This window comes from Capsella rubella, unplaced genomic scaffold (genome assembly GCF_000375325.1).
Source record: "Capsella rubella cultivar Monte Gargano unplaced genomic scaffold, Caprub1_0 scaffold_1, whole genome shotgun sequence".
In the NCBI taxonomy this organism is placed as follows: Eukaryota; Viridiplantae; Streptophyta; class Magnoliopsida; order Brassicales; family Brassicaceae; genus Capsella; species Capsella rubella.
The window spans coordinates 18,820,905-18,841,622 of record NW_006238923.1 but is presented as its reverse complement, the minus strand read 5'-3'; the positions used below and the strand labels follow the sequence as shown (position 1 = coordinate 18,841,622).

General features: G+C 34.2%; 6 protein-coding genes across 7 annotated transcripts in view; 1 reads left to right on the top strand and 5 right to left on the bottom strand.

Annotated features, from left to right (window-relative positions):
• Positions 1-477: 477 nt before the first annotated feature.
• LOC17899337 (serine/threonine-protein kinase WAG1) lies at positions 478-2,480 on the bottom strand. The gene is made up of 2 exons (XM_006303922.2): positions 847-2,480; positions 478-620 (listed from the first exon to the last, which is right to left on the bottom strand). Exon 1 carries the CDS (start codon positions 2,340-2,342, stop codon positions 867-869), a length of 1,476 nt encoding a protein of 491 aa, XP_006303984.1. The 5' UTR covers positions 2,343-2,480; the 3' UTR covers positions 478-620; positions 847-866.
• Positions 2,481-7,290: 4,810 nt separating this feature from the next.
• On the top strand, positions 7,291-8,101 carry LOC17898417 (DNA-directed RNA polymerase subunit 12-like protein). Its single transcript, XM_006304291.2, has 2 exons — positions 7,291-7,405; positions 7,739-8,101. The coding sequence occupies exons 1-2, from the start codon at positions 7,363-7,365 to the stop codon at positions 7,861-7,863; spliced, it is 168 nt and encodes a 55-aa protein (XP_006304353.2). The 5' UTR covers positions 7,291-7,362; the 3' UTR covers positions 7,864-8,101.
• Positions 8,102-11,342: 3,241 nt separating this feature from the next.
• LOC17897555 (glutathione S-transferase U28) lies at positions 11,343-12,336 on the bottom strand. Its single transcript, XM_006306020.2, has 2 exons — positions 11,960-12,336; positions 11,343-11,867 (listed from the first exon to the last, which is right to left on the bottom strand). The coding sequence occupies exons 1-2, from the start codon at positions 12,314-12,316 to the stop codon at positions 11,517-11,519; spliced, it is 708 nt and encodes a 235-aa protein (XP_006306082.1). The 5' UTR covers positions 12,317-12,336; the 3' UTR covers positions 11,343-11,516.
• Positions 12,337-12,442: 106 nt separating this feature from the next.
• On the bottom strand, positions 12,443-14,274 carry LOC17896964 (peptide methionine sulfoxide reductase B1, chloroplastic). The gene is made up of 5 exons (XM_006306024.2): positions 14,005-14,274; positions 13,515-13,626; positions 13,325-13,390; positions 12,977-13,174; positions 12,443-12,616 (listed from the first exon to the last, which is right to left on the bottom strand). The coding sequence occupies exons 1-5, from the start codon at positions 14,192-14,194 to the stop codon at positions 12,574-12,576; spliced, it is 609 nt and encodes a 202-aa protein (XP_006306086.2). The 5' UTR covers positions 14,195-14,274; the 3' UTR covers positions 12,443-12,573.
• A 320-nt stretch (positions 14,275-14,594) lies between these two features.
• LOC17900208 (probable sugar phosphate/phosphate translocator At1g53660) lies at positions 14,595-16,625 on the bottom strand. 2 transcript variants are annotated; one of them, XM_006304449.2, is made up of 7 exons: positions 16,452-16,625; positions 16,017-16,124; positions 15,878-15,912; positions 15,662-15,774; positions 15,309-15,570; positions 14,934-15,193; positions 14,595-14,836 (listed from the first exon to the last, which is right to left on the bottom strand). In XM_006304449.2, exons 1-7 carry the CDS (start codon positions 16,623-16,625, stop codon positions 14,724-14,726), a joined length of 1,065 nt encoding a protein of 354 aa, XP_006304511.2. In that variant the 3' UTR covers positions 14,595-14,723. The 2 variants fall into 2 exon arrangements, with proteins under 2 accessions (XP_006304511.2, XP_023632794.1); XM_023777026.1 differs by having other exon boundaries at positions 16,510-16,579.
• Positions 16,626-18,879: 2,254 nt separating this feature from the next.
• The window catches only part of LOC17897255, a 4,738-nt gene continuing 2,899 nt past the window's right edge, over positions 18,880-20,718 (bottom strand). The window contains exons 5-6 of the mRNA XM_006303754.2: positions 19,561-20,637; positions 18,880-19,457 (exon numbers count right to left, since the gene is read on the bottom strand). Coding sequence (XP_006303816.2) covers positions 18,880-19,457; positions 19,561-20,637 — 1,655 coding nt within the window. The remainder of the gene's footprint in view (positions 19,458-19,560; positions 20,638-20,718) is intronic.

Sequence of the window (20,718 nt, the reverse complement as noted above, 5' to 3'; positions counted from 1 at the left end):
ATACTGTGTAGCATGTATCACTCTAAATATGGAGAAGCAAATATACGACATTATTGGTTTATTATCATGAAAATGTTGATAATTTGGTACTTCTATGAATGGTATAGATATAACTCGGAATAGAAAATCACAAGAACAAACAACTTGCATATATATATGAGAGTGAAATATACAAGAAAGAGTAGAAAAGGAAGAAAGGTAGAGAGCATGAAAAGAAGATACACACATATATTTTGTGGTTAAGAAGACAAAGCATTGAATGTGTATTTTTGCTTTGCTTCTGGTTTTCTTAATCTCAATTTCCCATAACTCTAATAATAATTACACACACACACAAAAAAAAAAAAAAAAAGCTTGATAACAAAAAAAGAAAAGCTTGTTAATAAAATCAAGAGTGTTAATAATGGTTTGCTTCTATTTATCATGGTGTCTACTGTCTCTAATCCAGTGCAAAGGGAAACTTTACCAAGGCTTACATGCCACAAATCCTCTTCAAAGAGAGAGGTGCCCAATTAGTGTTTACAAATGGACCCAACTAGAAGGCCCATTATCCAAGAAGATTCTTCGAAATAATCTCTCTGTTCCCACTTCTGAGCTAGACCAATGTGAGAAGACAATCCCTGAATTCGTTTGGTAGTTATAATTTAGAACTTCTTTTGGTAAGGGATGCAATTAGGAAAAACATTATAGAAAAAGGTAAATTTACTTATAAAGTTTCTTGTATGAATTTAGAAACAACGAACAAAAAAATATGTCAAATTCAAAAATGATGAGACTGCTAAATTAACATACGCTAATTCAAATTGTATACCCCAATCGCCCTTTTTTTTTTTTTTTTTTTGGTACCTTTCAAAGGTTAAAACGCCTTAAACGCGTTTGCCACTTGCGTTACAGCTTTTACCCACATAATGATAGTAATTATTATTGCTCTGAATCTTACTGCTGCTCTTGTTCAGGCTTTTACTCCGCAGTAAATGCGACAACGCCCACCACAACCACTTCTTCTTCCTCCGTGGCGTGACGACAGCAGCAGTCACGTGACCAGCATGTGCCTTCGTCTTCTTCACCAGACCTCTGATCTCCGGCGGCTTGTAGTTTCTGATCAACGGCCACTTGATACCTTGGAAAAACTCGTGCCTTTTGATATCTTGCGCACCCCTGGCGCACCCTAGCCTCTTCCTCGGATCTTTCTCCAACAGCTGCTCTATCAGATCCTTTGCTTCAACCATACCTTCTTCTTCCTCTTCTAACGGAAACGCCACGTCGTTTGATAATATATTCCGCAGTGTTTGTTCTTTTGTACCACCTTTAAACGGCGTCGTCCCGTGTAACATCTCGTATAGAAATATCCCAAACGCCCACCAGTCTACACCGCTTCCGTGTCCGTTTCCGGCGACTAGCTCCGGCGCTAGATACTCGTGAGTTCCTACACACGACTTAGAAAACGCCGTCACTGGCTCCGCCGCGAATTCCGCTACTATCTCTTCTCTCTCGTACTCTACCTCCGTGGAGAAGCAACCAACTCCACGGCGACTCCTCCACCGTTTTGGAGAAGACGGAGGAGACGAAGGTCTCCGGAAACGTCGAGATCGGAAAGTAGGAACTACGTCGGCTTTGAAACAGAGATCGAAATCTGAGAGCATGACGTGTCCATCTTCACGAATCAAGATATTCTCCGGTTTGAGATCTCGGTAAACGATCCCGAGAGCGTGGAGATATTCCAAGGCGACGAGAACCTCGGCGGCGAAGAATCTAACCGGAGAAATAGGTAACCGGTTATTAGGTTGCTTACGGAGCAAGGAATGTATATCACCGTTAGGGCAGTAATCTATAAGGAGGCAAGTATAGTGAGAAGCATCGATACGTGCGTAGAGTGTAGGTAAGAACGGGTGGTCTAGCATGGAGAGGATCTCAGCTTCTGTTTCCACGTGTGAAATCTTCTTCGCCGTGAGGACATCACGGTCGATTACTTTAAGCGCGAATCCGGTGGGGTTAGGGCAGTCACGGAGGTGGCAGAGGAAAACACGGCCGAGGTTCCCAGTTCCGAGGTGGCGGACGAGTTTTAAGTGACGGAGATGGAGTCTTCCGTCGGAGGAGAGGGTGGTTGCGGCTCTGATGGCTGTCCAGTGAGGATCGTAGCGACGGTGGTGGAGTGTTGCTGCGGCGGAGGAAGTGGTGGTGGAAGGAGTTGTGGCGGTTGAGAGTCTGTCGTTGAAGCTTAAGGTTAGGCTAGAGCGTGCGAGACTGGATCTAGCGCTTGATGAGGTGAATGTACGATCTGTGGCGGTGGAGGTGAAGCTGAGATCGAGATCGTTGTCGAGGTAATAACCGTCGTCTTCCATTTTGTTCCGGTGAAGTTTGTTATTATTATAAGGTTGAAGAAGGTGATGAATGAGGAGTTATATATAAAGGAAGAGAAATGAGTAATTAATTAGCGTGATTAGATTAGTGTCGTAATATTAATTGTGTGTTTTGGAGTAAATAAGGGTTGACTTGTGTGAAAGGACAAAGATGAGATGTAGTTTGACCTCCCAATGTCACTGAGTCATTTCTTTTATTTAATGAATAGGATTATTATTGTTTTTTTTTTTGGTTGTGTTGTAAGCACTAATAAGCACATGGTTTTCTTTAATTTTCCCCCTGAAAATATAGAATTATAAAAGAGAAATTTCTTATAAACAGAAATGTTGTGTGTTTTATTCAATGTTATAAAGCTCAAAACCTTCATATAATAACTCTTTATCATTTTATTATTTTGACTTGTCGATTAAAAGAAAAAAAGAGAGAACGTTGGGTAGCAAATAGTGAACACGTTGGTTTGTGTGGAGGAGAGTGACGATAAAAGTCATTAGCAGAAACCAGTTTTTTTAATAAAGAGAGAGAAGAGAATAAACATTTTTTTTTTCTTTAACCATATTCAGTATATGAAGGAGTAACGGCTTGTCGGCTTTATAAAATAAGGAATCAAAAATTTCGTTGTTGACCATAAACATGAAAAATAAATTTGTTCAAATAATTGGACTTTCTAACTCTAAAATCAAAATATCGAATGTAGAGAAGTTCGATGGATTGTTTGGTTGTGTTATTAGGTGCGTGCGTCGTCACTACTCTAAGTAACCCAACGTAAAACCATACAATGTTTAAAACGTCAAACATCTTGAAATGGCTAAAATGGAACTATCTTTCAATAAGAAACCTACATTACCTAGCTCGAAAACTAAAGATCTTTTTGTATTGTTGTTTTACATCAAATATTAAAAGTAAAAATAAAAAAGCTGCATCAAGATCAATGTATATTCAGTTCAGTGATTTACCATATTAGATTGTACTACATGCATTAGATTTCTTTTAACCTTTTTGGCAGTGATAATAATAAATTCATTTGCATTAATGCCTTCATAACTTTGTTTGACCGGATCGTTGTATAAAATATTAAAAGTACATAATAACAGCTAGCCAATGCCATGAAGGAGCTACTAATTGGCATATGGGAATGGATTTTTAACAAAAAAAAAAAAAAAAACGAAAGGAATTAAGCAACCGCCCAAAACCAAAGTTTAACCGACTTTTTTTACATCAACATCTATAATACTGTATAATTTATCACATCATATTATAAGCTATTAATTTTTTTTAATGCAATAGAGTTTAAAACTAATGTTAACCTGCGTAATAACCGAGTTTTTTTTTTTAATCACTTTGAGGAAAGGGTTTTATATTTTTATTGGAGGTGGTGGACTACTGGTTCTAATCCGGTGGAAGAGTCGTCATGTTGGTCTAGGCCAGGGATCGATTCTCCTCAGACGCAGAATTGCTAGATTTATCCCTTTAGCCACATGGGTATATGCCTCTTGCTTAAGGCCCATTTGAAAACCTGGGTAGACTCTACCCGTGGGATACCATCTCCCCAGGGATTAGTTTTGGATCCTTCCATAGGTCTGGAGATTTACCATAAGTTAAAAAAAAAAAAAAAAAAAAAATATTATGAGCTATTAATTTTTTTTTAATGCAATAGAGTTTAAAACTACGTTAACCTGCGTAATAACCGAGTTTTTTTTTTTTAATATTTTGAGGAAAAGGTTTTATATTTTTATTGAAACTTACAGTCTTACATATATACTAGTTAACATTTTGTGGTCAAAAAGTAAAAAAAAAAAAAAGAAAAGAAGAAAGAAGTAAAGAGTGTGATTGGCATATGTTAAAAAGAATATAGGAGTTGGATCCAAATCTTTATTTATATGTCTGCCACGTGGTGAGCATAGGAGCCACCTTTGTCGCTCTTTACATATGCTTGCTCTCTCTCGACCCCTTGGCTTAATTAATTAAAAACTTTAACATAGTAGTAGTAGTAGTAATGAGTTTTAGTTCATTATTCGTCAATAATGACACACCATTAACTTCTTAATAATCAATATACGTACTGTATGAATATCATTATTACTATATATTGATTCGATGACATGTATTTTTGAATTTGTGGGCTGCTCGTGATCAGGTTGTTTACATGTTAAGCTTCAATCTAATTCGTAAACGTAGTTCGATTATTATAAAAAGAAAAAAAAATAGTCCGATTGAAACTTAATTTGGTATGATTTTTTAAAACACAGAATCAACTCTTTATTATTATTATTATGGGTGATTTATAAAAGTATATACCTAGATAAATAAAACATTAAATGACATGACTACATATCAAAAACTTATGCAATACATGAGCTGCAACGTTCCTTTTTATGATTTTTTATGCGTTGTGTTTTGCAAACCAGAGAGGGTACATTTTTTGATTTTTTTTTTTTTTAGTTTTAGCTAGCTTTCTAAAAGAAGTTGATTATATTTTATATATTTGATCGTTTTAGTTGCCAATTAAGTTTGACTTTGTTATGTATATAAATACTATCTTCAATTATCATCTGATTCAATCAATCAAAGCAAATTAATTTGGTGGTTCCTTTCGGTTCATAACAAATATTTTTTTAAAACAATCATACCATTATATATATATATAACACCAATGTTCTACTAAATTTTTTCCCAATGTAACTAACCATATATTTCATTTTATGCTATATATATATATGTACATTACGAAAAAACGAGAAGACCACCTGATGAAAGAACCGTTTATTTTGGTTCTAAACAAAGACATGTGGTCGTTTTGTTTTGGATTCATATGATAAGTCATATTCGCAGATATATGATAATTATTATAAGTTGGCATTTTTAAAACACAAGTTGCCAAATATATATATATATATATATATATATATATATAATAGTAAATTTTAAAGCCAAGAGATCTTAGGAGAAACATGAGGATCTTCCTAAAAATATTGTGCTAACCCATGATTGAACATCATGTAATGTCACTTACGACATCGAACTTAACGAAATTTTAGTTAATGGTATTAAATCAACTAGTTATATAGGCTGTTCAGCTCTTAATCTTTCTTTATATGTAATTTTAAATTTATTTATCGTCAAAAATGAAATATATACATAAGATGTGAAGTTCAATCACATTTTACTCCTTAGTAAAGAGTTTACCAATCTAACTCTTGTATGCTGTAAGTTGTAACACTAATAACCCTTAAAAAAAAAAAACACTAACAACTTCCAAAAAAAAGAAATGTTAAATAATACAAGTAGTGATGATAAAATCATAAATGAGAAATTAATATAACCAACCAACAAGGGCATATATATATATATATATATATATATATATATATCAAACTGGAGTACTTAGAAAAAAATAGAAATATTTGAAGATTGGATGAATATGACCTTTCATGTGATGTGTAGTTGCATTTTGTCACAACTACCTCTAACAGAAAGAGAAACATTTTCTCGTCTCTATGTATAAATTATATAAATCTCTCTATACAATTAAATATACATGCAAAATTGAGGTGTATACATTTTCAAATGAATAATGCAATAGATGACAAATGTTTCTGTTATATATGTACTTTGTTTTTTTTGTAAAGTGTCATAATTAATTAATGTGCTAAATTTTATACTACTCTTTTATGAAGTTTGTTGATAATAACAATGACATATATATATATAGGGTATGTTGTATGGTTTCTTCTTTGAGGTGCAATGCATATTGTCATTAGCTCTTTGAGGAGTATATTATAATCACTAATCTCCAAAACTTAAACCCCACATTTTGGGATCAGTCCAAGTTTAAAGCATTAGATTTAAACCTCATCAACTTTGAAATGGTCACATGTAGCAACGTTCACTGAAATCAAAACGTAACAATCATCATAATGGTGCCCACCAAGAAAACTATATTCTAATTTTATAACATAAAACATATCATATGGGTTTCAATATAGATACATTGAACTATACACAGCTTTTCGTTCTTCAATGATTAAAACAGTTTAATAAGAATTCTCAGCAGCCATTGCTACTGTGTGAAACTTTAATATGGTTGTTACTTGTTATTGGTTTGTGTTGCATGAGGACCCATTATTTTGAGTTTTTCCAAATCAAAGGAATATCAACGGGACAACCACGTCCTTATATTCATTACTCTCTTATATATATTGGGGTTATGTGTAATAGGGTTTTGTAATTTTTATAATTATATATAATCTATAAAATCTTAAATCAAAATTTCAAAGTTTAATTTAACTTATCAAATTTCAAAAATCTATTAAATGTAAATAAAAAACTCTTCAAACATATATGTACGATCGTTATTTACGTATTATTTTATCTTATTTTTAAATTATAATAAAAAATAAAGTTTTAAGATTAGCGATTTTTAAAACACTGTATATTTATTTTACGATCGTCGAAAAATTATATATAATTATTTCAGTCAAAAAGATATCAATAGCAACTTATTGAACAAAAAAAATGCATGTTAAATATTAGAAGGTTTTTTATTTTGAATTTTGTTTATAATTTAAAAATTTTTGGATTGAAAGATAAAGCTTATGTTTGTTTAGTGTTAAATCCTGAATACTTATCAAAATATATTGAAAAATCTACACATTGTTGAGTGTTCAAGACCTTAGCTCCAATGTATTTCTCAATTTTTTTAATAGTAGTAAAAAAATTATTGTAAATATCTGATGTATTTATATATTTTTAAAATTTTATAAAATAGAATTTAGAGACAGATATAGAGGTGGGTTGACGATGCTTTTAGATCTAAATCATATGGGTTTGTAGTGTGAGCCCATATATTAAATGTTTTTATTAAAGCCCTTACGTATGGGCAATGTTGGGCAGCTTCCTATAAGTATTTTTAACCCTAACTCTGCATAAAAACCCTAGCGTCTCTCATTCCTCTTCACTATCTCTTCTTCACTCGCTTGCTTGCTCTTTCGAATTATCAGAATCATGGCATCCAAGCCCGATCCTGATGTGATTTATGTCTGCGGAGGTAAAGCTCCATAAGCATCTTCTTCCTCTCGAATACATTTCATAGAATTTTCACTTTTTATTTTATTTTTTAATCGGACAATTTCACATATCTCTTTGGCAATTTCGTAATTGGCTTAGTTAGGAGGAAATGGCATAAGTCAATCAGATTGTTTGATCTATCTGGCTTGAGATCTTATTAAGGAGGAGCTTCGCTTTTGCTTAAAGTTAACCTAATTTCCCAAACAGCCTCAGACAGTCATACATTAAAACAGACCCAAAAAAATAAATGAAAATTGTTGTTCTATAGTGTTGTTTGCTTAACTTGTTTGTCTGAATGATTTTGGTTTGGAAGATTGTGGAGAAGAGAACAATTTGAAGCGTGGAGATGTGTTCAAATGCAGAGAGTGTGGCTTCCGTATTCTCTTCAAGAAGCGTGTCCCTCATACTAAAACCAAACGTTTCATAGCAGCAAACTAAATGTTAATCCCTAATCCTTTGATTGGTGCTGTAATCCTTGATTGGCTATATCTCCTCTAAAGTTGTTTATGTTCAGTTGTCACTTAAACAAGGCAAAACATCTCTCTCTCTCTTTTGATGCCTTTGTTGTGTACTCTGCCCCAAACTGGTCAGCTTCTAAGGTAAAAAAGGTTGTGTCTATAGTATGAATATAGATCATAGAGTGAGAGGAGGAATCAACAAAAGGTTACTTGCAAAATACTTAATAGTAAATATCAGAAGAATGAGTTAGTAGTATATCTAATGAATCCTTAGTTGGTAAGAGCTAGCTATGGCTACAATTATAAGTGTTGGTTATCATAATAACCCTAGCTAGCTAATGCTATTTAGCAATGATCAGATATTTGCATACCAAAAAGCCTATTTCAATGGAAAGTTCAAGCTGATGATTTTATGGATTTCTAGAGTTTGACATGAAATAGTAAGAGTGGAAACATTCTCAAATTAAATGATCACTTGTCCATCTCCAATCTGTTGGGAGTGTATGTTTCTTCTAATTTCATTTTTTCCTACTGCCTTGATGACCATGCTCTCTCTTCTCCCTCTTGATATTTTTTCTTAGATCACCCTTAAAACCATTCCATATAGTCTTTCACTTTCCCCATGTTGCCTGTTTTGATATTCTTTTACAATGTACTTTAGTTCTCAGTCTTTAGCAACACATATATGTCGAGCCTGTAAAACATTTACCAATTGTACCATGATAATGATTCAAATACATATGATAATCACAATACCTTACCAAATTGCCATGGTGATGATACAAATACATATCTGGAGTTTGACATCGAAAAGAAGAGAAGGAAACAGAGCCAAGGTCAACTTGCCGAACCACCATAATCTGTCAAGATTCGTTGATAAAATCGGCAAGTCATCCTTGGCTCATCCTCATTCTCTTATTTCCCATGCAAGACTCCATGATACAATGGTGCATGTGACTCTCATCACCCTATCATTCTCTTTCTCTCTTTTTTTTTTCTTTGTTATACATCTCATATTGTCTTGTAATCTTGTTGTGGCATAAGTCTTACTCATGATGAAGGTATTTATAGACAAGTTTAAGTTTTTGAAGTTTATGCATAAACTAATATGCAATTATTATTAGAATAGTCTTCTCTTATCCATGCATGCAGCAAAGCATACAAATAATAATGGAATTTTGACCACAGCCGTATAATGAAGAATATGATTTCTTTACAAGATTGCCACACCTTATATTATCATATTCGAATTCCATTTTTGTATGAGTAATTAATATTCGTAACTCACTACTTTCAAAGGCATATCGTTTTTGTCTGCGACATTAGAATCCACCTGTCGTAGTTTTTTTTTTTCATTTCTTCTTACGATTGGACTCGTAGTCTTGTGGTTGATGACAAAAAGAAGTCAGTGATCGTCTCACTAAAAACTGCCGACAAAGCTATGCTCTTTTGTAAATTGATTGTATTACTTTAAAAAATTTCTTATATGAAAATATGTTATTAAAAAGAAAATGAGATTAATAAAAGAGATTAATAAAATGAGTGCTTATAAAGTTGACCAAAAAGGATGTTTTAATATCCGAAGAATCTTATCTTACCTTTGGTCTGACCGAATTGGTATCTATTCGTCCAATCGGATGTGACATTTCATGATCTCATGATGTGATCTATCAGTAGATAGAATAAATATTAACTTTGCTGCTATATTTATCAACAAGCTTGGAATTATGAATTAAAACATCGAACGAGCTTGAGTTGCGTTCACACACTGGTTAGTTATCATACCATTAATTTCGAATTCTTCTACCGGATTAACAAAACACACTTCAAGCCTACAAAGTACAAACTAAACTAACGTACAAAGGAAGGACAATGGAGAAACCACTTGGAAAGACCAGCACACATTCAACAACATACCCAATCTCACGGCACAAACATGCCTTGAAGTTACAAATCTGGCCATAGTAAAGAAAGAACTAAATAACCATTTCATTTTCCTAAACCAAACCCTTTGTGTAGATCCCATGGTTTCGTTAATTTATTGTGGTTGACAAGTTTCATAATATGAAACCTATATGTAGGTACAGGAGGTGAATCCGGTTTTTTTGGATATCTCATATAAAACCGGTTTATTGCAACTTACCGAATGGGTGCTATAACAGAAATCGCAATTCCAGTGACTGTTAGATAGTGATAGAAAAAAAAAGTGAGAGTGAAATAACAGCATTGTATTACTTACATGTTACTTACTAGTGAGCTCCTTTGACAATAAGATGAGTCTCCATATAATATATTCTCATATCAAAAAGAAAATCTCGAATTTTCTATACGTATTCCATTTTTGTCAACCATTTATATTCCAGTAATTTATATTCCAGTAATTTTATCCCTACAAAAACAATCGAAATTAGAGGCAACTCTCCGGGGAAAAAAAGAAACTTGCATAGTACAATAATCTTTCAGTTTTCTTGTTAGACGATCGATAAGTTCTTTTTGTCGATCAACCACACAAGAATATGAATCGAACAGTAAGAAAATTACGGCATGTGGATTTTGTGTCGCAGGCTTTATACGATGCCTTTGGTGTAGTGACGTTCGAATATATTGTTTCTTCATACAAAATTGGAATTCGAGTATGATAAATATAAAAAAGGTCAGCCAATCTTCTAAAGTGATTATATTCTTCAATATTATACGATATAGTGGTCAAAATTCATAATTATTTTTATTCTTTGCTGCATGCATGCATGGATAAGAGAAGCCATTTCAATTAAATTAAGACACACATATCTCATTACATATTTCTATAAATACCTTCATCATGAGTAAGGGTTTTGCCATAACAAGTTTCACAATACAATAAGAGAGGTAGAAAAAAGACAATGATGATGATGAGAGAGTCACATGCACCATTCACCATTGTATCATGGAGTCTTGCATGGAAAAATAGAGAATGAGGATGAGCCAAGGATGACTTGCCGATTTTATCAACAAATCTTGACTGATTATGATTGTTCGGCAAGTTGACTTTGGCTCTGTTTCCTTCATGTCTTTTCGATTTTGACTGTTTGGTTCGGTTTTGGTTATATGTCCTGAACTGATCAGTGATATGTTAAATTTACTTCGGTCAACCGAAATCTTCTGTTCCCAGTTAACCGGTTAGTCATTTCCTCATCATGATTAAGTGTAGCAAGGGCGGACCCACATAGAAGAAGGTGGGAGCAGTTGCACCCACCAACCTATTAAAAACTAAAAATTTTGCATTAAAATTAAAGTTATAAGTGTCAAAATGGTTAAAGTGCCCCCATGTATTGCTTGAGGTCATGGGTTCAAACCTCATTTGCATTTTTTTCCTGGGTCCGCCCCTGGTTGGAAGTATCATTGAAATGTGATTTTAATGGCAAGTATTTGGTGACTGCTGATAGCATTTGCATTTTTCTTTTTTGATAAATAGAAGTATAGAACATAAAACATTCATAGACCATTTTTAAACAGATGAATCATAGATACACCAGGGAAAAAAAAAACCACTTTCTCAAAAAGAATTTTCAAAGCGAGAAACAAACAAAGACAAAAGAAAGAAAGTGAAAACCATTACAAGTCTTTGTTTTCACTTTTCAGTGTTTACTGCATTCATTCAACACCAAAAATCTGTCTGAGCTTAAGAACTTGTTGATAAACTTTCTCAGATTCAGGCAATGAAGCAGCAACACTGTTTCGTTCAACACATCTCTTTCCCCAAGCGACGATGTTCGGACACTCAGCTTCGACAGAGAAGTCACCGCATTTCTCGAGTGCGTAGAACCAACTGTAGAATGGTACAAGAGCTATGTCTACGTAACCGAAGGTCTCTCCTCCAAAGTAAGATTTGTCTCCAAGCTCAGCTTCAAGAATCTTCAAGCTCTCTATAAACTCTTTCTTGCCTTTCTCTTGTTCTTCTCCTTTCTTGTTTCCCCAAATCTTTTTTCCTCCTTCAAACGATATCTGCATTTTGGGGAATTGAATCACAACCAAGTAGAGATAGAAACAAACCGAACAAGAAACAGAGGAACTGAAAACTGACATGTGAAAGTTACCGTTTTATCAGCAAAATCAGTCCAGAACCTTGCAGTGGCTCTAGATTGAGGATCAGTGGGGAAGAAAGAGGCAGCCTCTGTCCACGTCTCATCGATGTACTGAACCTGAACAAGAGATTCAGGGATTGATGTGTTGTTGTGGATAAGAACAGGGACTTTCTTGTGAACAGGGTTTGATTTCAACAACAGCTCACTCTTGTTCCACAGATCTTCCTCTTGAACCTCAAACTCAACTCCTTTCTCTCTCAGCGCAATCTTCGTCCTCATCGCGTAAGGACTTGCCCAGAAATCCAAAACCACAACGTTGCCATTCTCTTTCCCCATTGTTGGTTCTACAAGCTCCTTGTTCATTGACATAGACTACTAGCCAAAACCAAATATAGACACACAGACACACTCATGTATGAAATTAAGAAATGGATATGGTGAAGACGTGGGAAAGAGATTGGAGTAAGCATATTTAAGAATGTGCTGTCTAGGAGATCGTGAAATCAACTCAAAGGTAAAACCTTTTGATGGATTAAAGTTGACTTATAATACAACGACTTAATACGAGGAATTACAATGGATACTATATATTATGTAATATGAACAAATCCTTGTACCAGAAACTCTCAATCTCTTGTTTTCTCCAATCCATTAAGTTTCAGAGCAGCACTACACAAAGCACAAAAAACAGAAACCTCCACATTAGAAAAAAGAACCAAGTCAAAAGCATTCTTGATCAAATATAAGGAAAATAAGTTCTTGGTTTCAGAAAAATTGATCTTTAGACTTCATTTGTTACTTCATAAACAATGATGCTAATGTTTAGGCAAGTTTACTATATGATTATTATTGTTTAGTTATAAATTGAACAGTATTATTACTCAATAATATAGAATGATTAGGTAGATATGGTAGACATGTAATGTCTTACTAATAGTGTATGCGTGGAAACTTTCAAAACATAAAGGTTTTATAAAACAGAGAGCACAGGTTAACCCTGGGAATAAATATTAAGGATGGATGGTAAACCTGTTGAGGCAATATCGTTTTCCGGTTGGGCGTGGACCATCATCAAAGACATGGCCAAGATGGGCGTTACAAACAGCACAGACCACTTCTTGTCTAGGCATGAAGATGATAGAGAGGTCTAGCTTTGTCTTCACATTGCTTCCAATTGGTTTGTAATAAGATGGCCACCCTGTTCCACTATCAAACTTTGTTGATGAACTGCAATAAATCATCACTTTGATCTGTTAACAACCATTTATTAATATGAATGAAACATCATCTTGTACGAATTTGAGAATTTTAGCTTTCATTAGCTCAACTTCTCTACATATAAAAGTAAAATTTCAAATTGCCACTATAACAACTTACTCAAATAGAGGCGTATCGCAACATATACAATTGTATACTCCTGGTGTCTTTGTGTTCCAATACTCCCTAAAATACAAAAAGAGCAGACTCTTTAAATTGTATGAAGATGTTAACTACATATAGTTCTGACTCCAAAATGATGTTAAAAAGGCTATCAACTTCAATGAGCATTCAATAATTCATCACATACCCGGTGAAGGCTCTCTCTGTTCCCTTCTGTCTAGTGATGTAGTACTGTTCCGGTGTTAGCCGTTTCTTCCATTCATTTTCACTTAGAGAAGCAAAGTCACTCTTCTCAGCCGCTGCACCATCATAAAAATCTTAGAACTCTGCTTACTAATACTAGTTATCTAAACAACATGACACTGAAAGCAACACTGTCCTCTACACAAAGAAATGCAAGGCATGGATTGGTTAGAAGCTCTTAAGCCATTTTTCACTAACTTCCTCAGAACCAATTGACTAAACTTCCTGACCTAAATCACTATTCCAAAACAGGAAACATAACATTTTGGATAAAGCCAAATCAATTGATGGACAAAACTCGTTAACCCACAAAGAAAGGAACCGTTTTTTCCGCTAATTACAGGACACAACGTGAAATGGGATTAATGGGACATCGTCGAATAGACAGAGAGAGATAGAAGAAATTCAAAAAGGTTAGATTTTTTAAATAAAACCTTGGACGTTGTCTGGTTTCTGAGAAGAAGAATTAGAGGAACCCATAGAACGAACAGAGAGACACAAGTTTCTGGGTTTTGAAAGAGAACGACAAGCGAACCCAGATAGACTCTGCTTGGAGACGGAATTGAGCCTTGTTCTAGCTGAGAGAAAGCTTGATTGTATGGTTAAACTGCTAGAAGAAGCCATCACAATTCACAGACACACATATAAATGAAACTGGGTTTCGCCGAAACTTGTTGGATACACAAAACAGTTTGAAGAAAAAGTATTTTCTTCTTCTGTGAACGGAAGAGGCCACGTGTCACGTCATGGATGCGAAATGAGATCTGGAACTCTAGCTGCCACGTCGACGCATTCGTGCCTTGTAACGAATTTTCAAAGGTAACCGTTATTGGGCTTTAAGTATATTTATGAGAAGCCCATTACAAAATCGAGATACTGTAACATTTTTTTTTTGGTTTGGATAAAATGTTAAGTTTTGAATACAGAGATAATAAGTAAACAAATATAGCCAATCAAAATTATTCATAGGGGTCAAAATTATATAGGTTACATACACGTAAAATTACATAGATAATTTTTTACTAATCCTTCAAAAATGATCGGAAAATTTGAATAGAATGATAATTAACATTGTGATAGATAAAAAAAATATATCCTAATTAGAAAAAATGGTTCCGTCTTATGTGTGTTACCTCTCTTGTGATGACAAATGCTACCATGGGCCACTGGGTTCCTTGTTGGAGTTTTTCGGAGATCGAGAAACCAACGTTGTGCTTTCACCATTCTTTGGCTTATGGTTATTATACGCAGCTACACCAGCAATGGCTGTGAGTGGACACAATTCACAAGATCACACTTTGAACTCTTAAATCCAAAATCTCAATTTTGTGTGTTATGATGAACATAAGATGATTCTCCTTACCAATGGCATAACCAAAGAGATTGATGACTGTGAGTTTTGTCTCGGCAAAGAGAAGAGCTGAGACCAAAACAACCACCCAATCTTTGAACACGCCAGCGATTCGTATAGTGAGTGCACTTGTCTGAGATATCACTAGAAAAACCGACAAATTGAGAGCAAATGTACATAGCGAGTTAAGACTCAACACAAGAACATGAAAGTTCCATGTCTCCATCTTCGAACTCTCAAGAAATATCCATGGTATGAACAAGCAAATCGCACTACAACACACACATCAACACAAATGTATAAATCATCTACATGACTTGTTAGTGTAAATCAAGCACAATGGTGTATTTATCTTGAAAAGGTAAATTAGTTTGTGTATGTATATACCTGCATGGGCTCATATAGTACATAAGGGAGACAGGGTTCAGTTTGATGCCTTTCCTCTTAACAAGAATTTCCATTAAGATTAGCCTCAAAGCTTCTGAAACAATACCACCCATTTGGTAAACAACTCCAATCCAGTTGATGTTTAATTCTCCATAAGACGCGACTAAAACGCCAAAACTTATGACTGACATTATCAAAAGCATCTTGCAGCTCATTATCTCAAGGCCAACACAAACTCCAAGTATAAACACAGCAACAGGCACTGCACAAGTTAATATGATTCATTACAAAAATCAATCATACATAACATTATGAGTAAATCAAATGAGATTAGTAAGAGCTAAAGTTCTTACTAATGGCCTTCAACATTTGGGAAAATGCAACAGTTAAGTAGAGGTAAGCAGTGTTTCCTAACCACAGAGTCATTGCAAACATTGCACCTATTGGAATAACTGATGTAACATATCTGAGTATACATAGAGTGGAAGTTTTTAGTTTGAAAATGTTATCCTACAACTCCAAAGCAAATCTAAAAAAAGTATACGAATTAAGTCTCCTTTCTATCTTACATGTCTAATGTCATTCCTTCCTCAATCTTCATAACCTTTTTTAAGGACACTCAAAATTAGAATTTAAAGTGTTTTGAGTGGTATATTATTATCATATATCAAAGAAAATGTCACTATTATAACCAATGAGTGATGTTACCTTAAAAACCTTGGTGAGGAGAAAACACAAAACAGAGGAAAAGGTCATGTGTAGTAATGTCAATCCAAGTGGGTAAGGGAAGTTTATTTCCTTAGATGACAATACCCACTGCATCATCATCAAATATAAAGTCAGAAATCAATCCTTAGGGGAGAAAAAACTAAAACCTAAAACCTAATGTAACAAAATTTGTATGATAGAACTGAACTCAACAACTAAACCAAAACTGTCAAAAGCTTAACAGCTTTATTTCAGTTCAAGTTCAAAGCTAAGTCTCAAAAACCTGAAAAAACAAAAAAACTGAACCGAATCTAATTAGTAACTAAAAAGCCTTAGATCTAAGAAAATGAAATCTTGACCAAAAAGAGACTGCAAATTAGAGAACATATATAGATCCAAGAACATATGAACGTGGTGAGATTTTTTGAGTAAAACCTTATTGAAGAAGATTTGACAGCTAGAGAGAATGATGTAGAGAAGAATGGAAGCATACTTCACGAGTTGTTCATCTCTTAGAAAGCCTCTGATCCGATTTCGATCCTCCATTAGAGTTAGCAATCGTTTTGGTCCCAAATCATCAGCAGCGAAGAAGGTGTTTGCCATTTTCATTTTGTCTTTCGTCAATATTTTATAGTACCTCACTTTCCCATCTCCTAAAGCAACAACGCAACACTTCATTAAAATAGGTTGACAAGAAGTAACGACGAATCAGCACGTCCCTATTTTCTTTTAAGTTACTTCTTTTCTACGATATCCGTTTTAAACTTGATCAAGATAGGTCGAGAGTACGAGTCATCATAATCGGACTATGAGCTTTATTGACCAATAAAGCCCAATATATAATAACATCAACCTCGAGTTCAAAAACTTCTTCTCTCATCTCATAATTGCTCTCATATAAAAACCCATTAATTGAAAAGTACTAGATTTTGACCCGCGGTACACCGCGGGTTCAATGTTTTTTTTTGTAAAACTATATTTTTTATTTTTTCATATGTATATGTATATATAGAGAAATATTTAGTTTACGTATTTTAATATTGTGGTTTTATATTCAATGATATAGTATGAAATAATTATAAACTTGTTTGAGATATAAAAAATAATATTTCACTTAACTAAGTATTTTTGATATGTTTAGCATATTTTTATACCTAGAGATCGAGTTGAATTATAGTTAAAAGTTTTGTTTTCAGCTGGAGCATGTTTTCTTTATTAGTATTTTCTGTTGTACTGTTACTTTTAGAATCATTTAATATAGAGAAGTGTATTTTTTTAAAAAACATAAAACATTTTCATTAAAATCAAGTTAATACCCGATTTTGTCTTCTAAAAATTGTTGGACATCGTGAACATAAATTTGGTTTTGTTTCAGACCCATATATAATATAAAAGTTAAGTCCAGGCCCAAAACTTTGGTCTGTCGTTTATCCACCGACAGGTTATTGTTTAGAAAACCAAAAGCGAAAAAACTTACGAAAAGACAAAAAATCGTTGTTGCCTTCTATCTCCTAAATCACATCTAAGAATTCGAATCAGTTATAGCTTATTTTCTTGAATCCTTACATGGAATCAACATGAATTGCAGGCTCCGTATCTGTTTCTATTGTTTCTGAGTAAGGTTAATATACTTAGTTTTATGTCTTTTTTTTCTGGAAATGTAACTGAAAATTGTTGTCAAATTATTGTAATTTGTTGTCTTTGCCGATTCATATTGCTTCCGTATTTGGGTTATTCATATAGCTTGATTATGTTTTCAAATTATTGTTTTAAAGGCATCGATGATATAATCGTACAAACTGATTTTTTTTATCTGCAGAAATTGCAGGTGGAACTAATTGCATTGGAATTTATGAGAGATAAGTATTTTCTTTTATTTGGATCCGTAATAGTTTCTGTTTTACCAATTATGTTAATATAGATATTCGGAAAAGTTTTTACCAATGTAACTGAAGTTAGTTCATTGAATAGTTTGGGAAAAATGGGTTATGAAAACAAATATTAACATACGTATGATTTGAGGCCTCATGTAATTGTAGATTGTTAATATATTTGGCTCACTGTTGTGTATCACTTCATAAACTTGAAACTGATTATTGAATCTGTTGTTTTGATTTAATACTTTTCAGTTTACAGTTTGGTACTCACTTGTGTTTGCGAGAGTCGAATTTGTAGAATATATCTGATCATATGCAGAATTATAAGGTCAACAATATTATGTAATTCAGTATATATAAATATCTGGTTGTAAACTTTTGTTTTCTCTTTAGTTTATATGTGGAAATGTGAAAGTTCTGAGAGTCTTGGATTAATCTTGCATTGTAGCTGCAGAGAAACATATTGCTGACATCTCTATATGGAACCTGTATAGTTTAATGGCACCTATACATGGAACGTCAGACATTGTCCAGCTGAGGTTAGATTTTTTAAAACTCATAGCTTAGTTTCGTTTGATTAGTTTGTTTGGTGTTTGTGTTTATTTGGTTGTTTTCGTCAATACTTGATAATAGTAGGAAGGAAAGATGAATCTCAGTTGAGTTGTTTAACCAAAATGAAAATCGGTTTAAGTGTTCATGTAATACTAAAATGACACTATACTAATTCTAATTTATTGAGAATATGAAGTGGAAGTAATGAAACTGTTGAATCAGAATTGAACTTTCTTGTTCATCGGTTAGCTTCAAATGTGTCCTCTGTTGATATTTAACCTGAACCTGGAAAAGAATTTGAAAGAGCTGGTTTCAATCCGTGTGTAAAAATGTATCTGTATTTAGCTATGCAAGATATAATTAACTTAAAATACAAAGTATAAGAAATATAACGTTAAACCTTGTTGCTCCCAAACGGTCTGACTCGATGTTAGTCAGTTAATGTTTTCAAAGACTTCTTTGAAAACAACATTTGTTGTTTGCTTTTGAATCTTTCCCTCTTTGTCTAGAATGATTATTTTTAAGCCTTTCTTCGATGTAACCCTAGACAATGCAACATAAAGCTGGCCATGAGAGAAAACAGGTTTAGGCAAGTAGAGACCTACGCGTTCTAGAGATTGTCCCTGACTCTTGTTGATGGTCATAGCAAATGCAACCGATAGGGGAAACTGTCTTCTACGCATTTTGAATGGCAGCTTTGTATCAGAAGGTGTTAGGTTGATGTTGGGGATTAAAACAATCTCACCACTTCTGTCGCCTGTTATCACTCTAGCTTGCACAACATGATTAGCCAGCTGAGTAATTTGTAGCCTTGTCCCGTTGCATAGCCCACCTTTAGGGTCAATGTTCCTTAGCAACATAACTGGTGCTCCAATTTTCAAACGCAAGGCATGGTGTGGCATTCCGGATAGCTTGATAGAATTTAAAAAATCTGGAGTGATGACGGGATTCTTTAATGCGTCTGAATCTGTTGGATCTATGCTATCTGCACTTAGATATACCCTTTCTTCACCTTCAACCAAAAAAATATAAAGTTTTTTAGTAAAGTAGGGTCAAATCGAACTCTTGTAATATACGTAAGTAAAACTGTAAGCAAATTGTAATAGTAGACTTACTGTTCAAATGCTCCAGCATGTAGTGGTTAATTGTGTTCACATCCTCATTCTTTGGTGCTAAAATAGCTCTTTGTTGGAAAAACTTTGATTCGTTTATTTCGTGCAGCTTAGTAGGATCTCCATAAACTTCTCTAGTAATAGCTTCAATAGGATTATCTGCATTTGTTATCAACAAATCTTCTGGGATATCGATAAGTGCCTCACCATCATTTGGCTCATTAATCCTACCATCACCAACTGCTAATAACCAATCTGAAAACTGTTGGATATGTGTAGCTTCATCTTCACTTAAGTTGCCAGATAGGAGGCGCATATTTTTCGTTAATCTTAGCACTTTACAATGATCCCAAAGGTAAGAGGCATTTAGTGCTGACATGAAAATCTCTGCCCTTCCTGCGCCAATTATAACTGGTAGAACCTGCCTGAAATCACCACCAAACACCACAACCTTACCACCAAACACCTTGTTGTTTGTGTTTCTGATAATGTCTGAGAAGCTCTTATCTAAAGCTTCGAAACAAAACTTGCTCATCATTGGGGCTTCGTCCCAGACAATCAGAGAGGCTTCTCTTATCAGATTTGCTAAATCTGACTTAGGTTTGATTTTGCATAGAGCAAATTCGTCAGGATTCAATGGAATTGAAAACCGAGAGTGTGCGGTCCTTCCTCCTTCTAACAACAATGATGCTATACCACTGGACGCGACATTTAAAACTATCTGTCCTCTAGATCTAATAGCAGCTGCAAGAGTTTTCCATAAAAATGTTTTCCTTGTTCCTCCAAATCCATAAACAAAGAAAACACCACCTAAATCCTTGAAAACAGCACTTGTGATTTCCTCGTATATACCTCTCTGCTCAGTAGTAAGCTTTGCAACCCATTCAGTATGTTTCTCTTCCAACTCGTCCCTATTATATCTCATCTCGTCAACAATTAATCTATTGGAATTGTCAATACCTTCTCTTGATGGCTGTGGGAAATTATCAATGCCCTGGAGAGTTCCACCATTAAACAACATAATTTTTTCTATTTCCTGAAGAGTGTAATTCTTCATCTCAGCCTCTGTTAGTGTAAGATCTGCATATTACATTTACAACGCCATTAATGATATTAAATAGTTAATTGCCAAGCTAAATCTCGATTTAAACTAAATAGACA